Source organism: Schistosoma mansoni, chromosome W, assembly GCF_000237925.1.
Source record: "Schistosoma mansoni strain Puerto Rico chromosome W, complete genome".
NCBI classification, from domain to species: domain Eukaryota; kingdom Metazoa; phylum Platyhelminthes; class Trematoda; order Strigeidida; family Schistosomatidae; genus Schistosoma; species Schistosoma mansoni.
The window spans coordinates 42,311,151-42,318,698 of record NC_031502.1 but is presented as its reverse complement, the minus strand read 5'-3'; the positions used below and the strand labels follow the sequence as shown (position 1 = coordinate 42,318,698).

Here is a 7,548-nt window from a genome sequence, read left to right as displayed (position 1 = left end):
ATGACACTCTTTACTAGTGGGACACAAAATGTCTTTAATTCAGTTAATATCGGCGCAAATAAAACCATGAGTGCTGCACAAAAAACGGCCGAAGTTCAGTCTCCTCCAGGGGATACAGTATCGTGTCTTCGCTTCAGTCCTGAGTCTATGCAAACGACCTTCTTGGCTGCTACTAGTTGGGATAATCGTATTAGAATTTGGGAAGTACAAGCCAATGGTTCTACCATTCCAAAAGCTGAACAGATGCATCAAGGGCCTGTTTTTGGGGCTTGCTGGAGCACCGTAAGTTACACTTCTTTTATGTACTTAAACGTTTTCTGTTAGGATGGTTCAAAACTTTTCAGTGTATCAGCAGACAAAACTGCGCAAATGTGGGATCTTGGTTCAAACACTTTCACGCAAGTTGGTGTGCATGATGCTCCCGTCAAAACTGCCCATTTTATTACTGCTCCAAATTATTCTTGTTTGATGACAGGTTCATGGGATAAAAGACTTAGGTAAGCTGAAGTTTATCCTTACAGTACATTGTCTCGGTTAGTTCCCTAAGTCTGTCTGATCCGGAAGCTACCACTATTCCCAGTGATTAGCAGGTACTATATATTTATGAATGCTTGTCAAGGTAGAGTAAGCTCTTAAACTACTAAGATCAAATGAGTATATAAGAAGAGTCTAGTTGGTTTATGCATAAATATTGAGTCTCAGGTCAGATTTATAGGTGGCATTTGCTGTTACCAATCTTTGTATGAGTCAACTACACTACCAGGTTTAGGTTACTTGGTGGTAAACCCTGGTTTCTAAACGGTGAGAGTATGTTTGTACGTCTCATTCATTTTAGTCCCATCGTAATTGCTTATTTATTTTTATTTACCTAAACGCATAAACATTGGTACAAGGGGGCACTAAGTAGATATGCTCCACACAAATCGGATGATTTGTGTGAGGGCTGGGATACTGCCCGGGTGCCAAGACCGAAGCAGGTGGTTCTCTTAGGGGGTCGCACCCGGAGCCTTTGACCTAAAGGTCTAATCCACAAGTCAGTGAAGCAACGTAAGGAAATGCAGTCCCATGGTAGCCGGTTACCAGTAATTGGTTCATGCGCCATTTGTTCCCTCAGGATCCTGGAGCCCATGTGCACCATTGGTTTGGAATCAGGGTTTTCCAACTTCCTTAGGTGGACTCTCCGTGTCCACCAACCCGATTTAAGCACCGAACATTCGCTCTTCCTCTCTATTTCGTAAACAACATCCCGCTGTCTTACTGCAAACTGTGCTTTAAAATCTTGATTATCATTTATTGTAGCACTTGTTGTATTCTCACTAATTGGGTTTTGATGACATGTGTACAACAGAGAACAACAAAATTAACATTTATTCCTCGAAACATTTTTGATAAGCCATTTGTATTCGTTATGCAAACAATCCAATATAATTTTCCTAATGATAGTCGTGCCAGTATTGTATTACTGAAAGTTATGTAAGCTTTAATTCAGTTTGTTTTGACTAATTTTTTTAATATAGTCTACATTAACTGGGATTTTCAGTGTAATATTTTGTTTAAAAAAACTGTTCAGTAAAATTCAGTTAATTTTGCAGTCATTTTAACTCAAACAGCAAAGTACTTGTAGGTCTTATAATAAAGGAAATAACTCATTACGTTTCCATCATAACTTCAACGCGACAGCTGCGTCTAAATTCCTTTACCGAACTATATTCTGTGTCTATGATACGAGTAGATGGTCTCTATAGAATCATTATCAAACCCCTATACATATGTCTTCCAGAGGGTTTGAAATAACTGGTTATCCTAGCACTCGTACATTGTAATTATTCCTCAGACGTCAAGGGGAGTTAGATAGCCTGTTTCCTTTCATCTTCTCTTCACTTATGGAAAATAGACGATTAAATTCGACAGCCATTCGACAAGTAAATTCTTTAACTTATTTTACTACGTATACGATTCCCCAGTAATCTGGCTTTTTAATCTTTTTCCTTTCTCCTCGACGAGACATATTTGTACGTAAGCCACTTTTTAAAATAATTTCAGCTACTGAAGATCCATAGTATAACACTGCCAGCTATTTTTGGTACTCATCAGTTTATAGACTTGTAATCAATGGATTTGCAGTGTTGCAATATTCTGTAGAGGGAAGAAAAACAGCATTTTCTTCAAGGGATATCAATTTTCTTTTGATAACAATGATATATTCTTGTATAGACTTGTAACTTTGATCAGTCTGGAAGCTAAATGTGCCAGTGATTCATAATACATTACTTGAAAATGAAACTACACTTCGATAAACTAGTCATACACTTAAAATCCTTAACTAGTATCATGACTTGCAAGTGAATTTTGTATTTATACCGCTTAGATAATTGATAAACTGAGCTTACCACCCCTCCTCACAGTTGATTTTACGGATTCTTTCTAGCACCTTTTGTCAATTTATGAATGTCCTGACAGATTTCTTTCGGAAAATTTTTATTTTTCTTGTCGAGGCGTGAAAACCAGAACTTCATTCATGGACATTATTCGGTATGCTTATTACAGTTTACTTTATATAAACAACTAGAAAGTCGTATAACTAATATCTTACTACTTTACCTTCAGGAGCTTTTAAGGTAGATCTAGCAGACTTGATCCTTAAAAATGTTAATATTTGTAACTTGTAAGGCAGTTTCAGTGAATAGTCATCTTTCAATTATAGACAAATTAATCTCTTTACAGATTCTGGGATACAAGACAATCTCAGCCTATTTTAAACTTGGATTTGCCGGAAAGGATCTATTGTGCTGACGTTCATTATCCACTTGCTCTTGTCGGGACTGCAGGTCGGCAAATATTTGTGTATAATTTAGAAAACGGTCCTACTCAGTTCAGCCAATTAGAGTCTCCTCTTAAATTTCAGGTCAGTGTGTCTCATAACCTCTTGTCTTTCTAATAGCTCTCAAGGTGGTTGGACATAATTTAAAACCAACGTAGATAGATAATTTACGAACATTCCTACGGATTGTCATATTATTATTTGTCTAATAGTTTGTTCCGCTATTCGTTTTGGTATCCTTTTAAAGTGATTGATAATTAGGAGAAATGAGAGAAATTTATAACTTTCACTGTATAAGCTTTCTATCTTTTCTAATGATGTAGAGCATTTAGTTTTTATCACATTGGTGACAATCTCAACTACATATAACATCACTTTAGTTAAGAGTTGCTTACACATTATGGACACCAAGTGTCCACTTTCCAGAGACATTCTTAAGTGCAGACACCTGTCAAAAATCCTTTGCAGGCATCATAAGTATAAAACTCTCACAAATGCCAAAATAGACGAAATTCTTTGTCATTTCCAGTGACTCACTACTAACGCTTTGTGCACAGGTAGTCTCTTGCCCGTATCGTAAAATCATGTTGCACTTCTATAGTACAAGCTGTACACCACGTTTGGGAACACTGATACCCAACAGATTAAGTTATATTTAAGTAGTTTGTGTTTCACCTCATGGTCAAACTATCTTGTCCTCATACTTAACATTGAAGTCTCTTTAGTTTATAGGTGTTCACTCTCACCATTCAATCCTTTTAAAACTTTCTAAAGTATCATCAATAGGAAAGTTGGAGAGAGATTTTCACAGGTGTAAAACCCTAATTAACTTCATTGGTGGTTATTTATTTATTTAAACACTTAAATATTGGTACAAAGGAGCACCAGATATATATGCGCCTCACAAATCTCATTTGATTTGTGTGAGGGCTGTGATACTGCCCGGGCGCCCAAACCGAAGCAGGTGGTTCTCTTAGGGGGCCACACCCGGAGCCTTTGACCTAAAGATCCGATCCACAAGGCAGTGGAGCATCGTAAGGAGATGCAGTCCCATGGTAGCCGGTTACCAGTAATTGGTTCATGCGCCATTTGTTCCCTCAGGATCCTGGAGCCAATGTGCACCATTGGTTTGGAATCAGGGTTTTCCAACTTCCTTAGGTGGACTCTCCGTGTCCATTAACCCGGTTAAAGCGCCGGATATTCGCTTTTCGTCCTCTCAATTTAGTAAACAACACCCGTGGCACGAGAAGGCAGTGAGTAGGACTTCCCTGGCAGAGGCTATATACGCATGGCCATGTGAGAGCATTTGGAGAGGGAGAGAAGACTCTCCCCACTCGGCCATACCAGGGCATTTGGTGGTTTGAAATAATGCAAGGAGGCTATCCTATACTTTAACTGAAATCATCTTAATGTATTATTAGACTCTCCAAACATCTTTTACCCTAGCAAATATTTCCAGAATATAGTTCTGTCCAATAAATAAGAAGCAACCTTGTTATCCGAAAGTAAAACGGTTATTTGTTCACAGTTTTAATTATACTTCCCAGGTTTCTCGTGGCAGACAAAAATGTGATTATTGTATTCACAACCAAAAGGAAACTAAACTTCTCACAAGTTTTTTTCACGATTTCTGCTGTATGCGCTCACTATTATGGCAGTTAGTAACAGATGTATACCCTAGGGTTTGCCACATGAATTACCTAGACACTGTGTAACGATAGATAAGATTTCATTGTAGAGTGAATAGACACTCCCATTTTACCTTTCCTTTAGGGATTTCCGTAGATTTCGCAAATTTTACCTTTTAGAAAGCAAAGTTGGTTACCCGAGCATTGTTTCCTGACGCTTCGGTCTTTAGATTTATCTTAAACTTTCGAGTTCTGGAATTCGTGATCAAAAGTGGCAGATTAGTAAACTAATTACTTCTCAGCTTATGTCAAAGGTGTTTACTTCAACATCAAAAACTTGTTGACGACGGCAAAATTTTGGTCAGCAAGAAAAATAAAAAAACTACTCATCAAGTCAAACTCCCCAAAAAACAGCAAGTTTTTTCCATCGCTCTGTTCTACGTTAATATGTTGGCTCTGTCAATTACTTTACTGTTAGAGTATACTTATGTATATTTGTTGGAACTTGGTTCCGAATATAGTTTTCAGTCTCCATTTATCGATGATCATGGCTCTGGTGAATTCAGTCGGTTGCAGACAACAAGAAACCTGACGCGAGTATCGATCTAAGTTATTGTATACATTAGGTTCCAGTGTAGTTTTTTTCGTAAAAATATTTCATTAACTGTCTTACAAAGCTACAGATTGTCAGATAAATCTTTCGTGACAAGCACCTATTCATTGTTCCACTGTCTCTGAATTTGTTTCGTTTTAGTTTTAAATCATATAATTTGATTCATTACCTTAAAAAGATTTATTTACTTTCTTTACTATTTCATTCGGACTTATTTTGTCACTATCTGTTGTTACTTTGCTCGCATGATGCTCTGATTTTCAAAACGCTACACAATTGAAAAAATAGTTTTTTAGCCATGCTATTGTTCTTTTTCACTAAAATGTACCTTTAAGCTCTATGTTTGTTGTAGTACGAAAAAGGATAACTCATCTGGTTTTTCTTTTGGTAAAGACAGAATCAGTTTATTATTCGACAAGGAATAGTTTGTCATGTTTGAATTAAAGTAAAAGATCATGTGTTGCTCTTCACCAGTCACTTAAATACGAATTACCTGGTTGTGATAGGGGGGGGCAGGAAAAATAGTTATGGGTTCATCTGTGGTATTGGGAAATTATATCAGGCTTGAGAAGTTTATATATTTATTGAGTACGATTTTCGTGCTCACTCTATAGTTTTCTGTGAGTAGACTTCATCCTTTTGTTAAAATTAAAACTTCATTGATTGTTCTACAGTTTTCACGAAATTCGTAATTATATATCTCGTCTTAAATTTTTATGTTAACAGAGTCGTTGTATATCTATATTCATGGACAAACAAAAACAAAATCCCAGTGGATTTGCCCTAGGAAGCATTGAAGGGCGTGTCGCCATACAGTATTTAAATCCAACTACGCCTAAAGATAATTTCACTTTTAAATGTCATCGTTCTAATGCACCGGTCAACGGTTACCATGAAATTTTTGCAGTAAGTATTGTTTATTGTGCGATTCACATTCATGAAAATGATATAAGTAAACTAAGTAATATTTTCAATCTCTGTATGAAATGAAGCTTAATAAAAAAAATTTGTTTCTGCACTCTATTAACATTCAATAGATTGTACGTCTCAACCTCACTTCTTATATCACATTCTGAATTACCTGATAGTACTGTAAACGTAATGTTCAATTTATGAAGTCAGTTTGCACGTAACTACTTATTTATACTAGATGTTTAGTCAATTCTTTTTCTGGAACATGCAATTTGTTTTCTAGATAGTTTTTATCACATAAACTGTTTCCACCTGATGAAAGAATTAAAACCAAGAGACATTAGACTTCTGTTTTATATCAGATTGAGACTCAGCTGTAAAGTAATTCTACGACCCTATTTTGAGATGATTTCAGGATCCTCAGATCACATCATGATACCATACAGCCACTAAGTTAAAGCACGATGGTTCATATTATCAACTTCAAACATAAGGATCTACATCACTTCTGACCTCATCAAATCAATAGTTGATAACTCCTCATTGAAATTTCGACTTATCTATTTCGATGATTGCATTATTAACCAGTCTACGTTTTTGGTTTCTCTTTCAAATTAATCAGTTTCCGTCATCGTATCATTTCATCCATAGATATTTTGATTGATATATTCTTTAACGATCTTGTTTGATAGTATCTTATTATGAAATCCAGCTGCGTATACTTGAGTTTCAGTGTACTAAAAACCAGCGCAGAATAATAATTTCAGTCGTCATCAGCGAAATGGATTTATCAGCGAGCGTTATTATTTTACTTTTTCATCACCAATTTCCTTGTACGTGCGTTATTTATAGTCATGTGATAATTTGATGTTATAGTTTTGGTCAGTAAATTAGAAGCATTCCTTCTCATTATATTTTCGGAAGTAATTACCAATATTATTACCAAAATATTGTAATCTACCTAATGTTTCGTCTTTCCTTAGGTAAATGATATGGCTTTCCATCCAGTGCATGGCACACTAGCCACAGTGGGATCTGATGGATGTTATTCGTTTTGGGATAAAGATGCTAGAACTAAATTACATTCTTCGGATTCTCCAGATCAACCACTCACTTGCTGTGTATTTGATCCTAAAGGCCAAGTGTTCTGTTATGCGTCAGGTTATGATTGGTCTAAAGGATATCAGTTCGCCGATCCATCTAAACCCATCAAAATAATGATGCGCTTGTGTATGGAAGATATGACTCCTGGTAGAAAATCATAATTTGAAAGAGATTGAACAATGTATTTGTTCTTCATGTATATTTCAATATGTTCATGTCTGAAAAACGGAACACATATTAATGTACAACTTCAAACTGTATTTTTATAAAACGTTGACAAGTATCTTTTTTTACTGCATCTTGCTCTTTTACCCTCGAACCTGTATGTAGAGCATATAGTTCATAGTTTGTATTTCCGATATCGTTACGCATAAGGTTATTTGATCTTACAAGAATTGAGTCTGATCCCCGTTAATTCAGTCGTACAACAAATTACCTTCTGTAGAACTCTCCTTCTGCTGGAATCGTTA

The 7,548-nt window shown here is 36.1% G+C and overlaps 1 protein-coding gene across 1 annotated transcript; it reads left to right on the top strand.

Moving 5' to 3' along the window:
• Smp_060170 (mRNA export protein rae1-related) lies at positions 1 to 7,239 on the top strand (the record flags this gene model as incomplete). Its single annotated transcript, XM_018789765.1, has 5 exons — positions 1 to 282; positions 325 to 497; positions 2,725 to 2,905; positions 5,789 to 5,968; positions 6,958 to 7,239. 5 exons carry the CDS (start codon positions 1 to 3, stop codon positions 7,237 to 7,239), a joined length of 1,098 nt encoding a protein of 365 aa, XP_018655175.1.
• Positions 7,240 to 7,548: the final 309 nt, after the last annotated feature.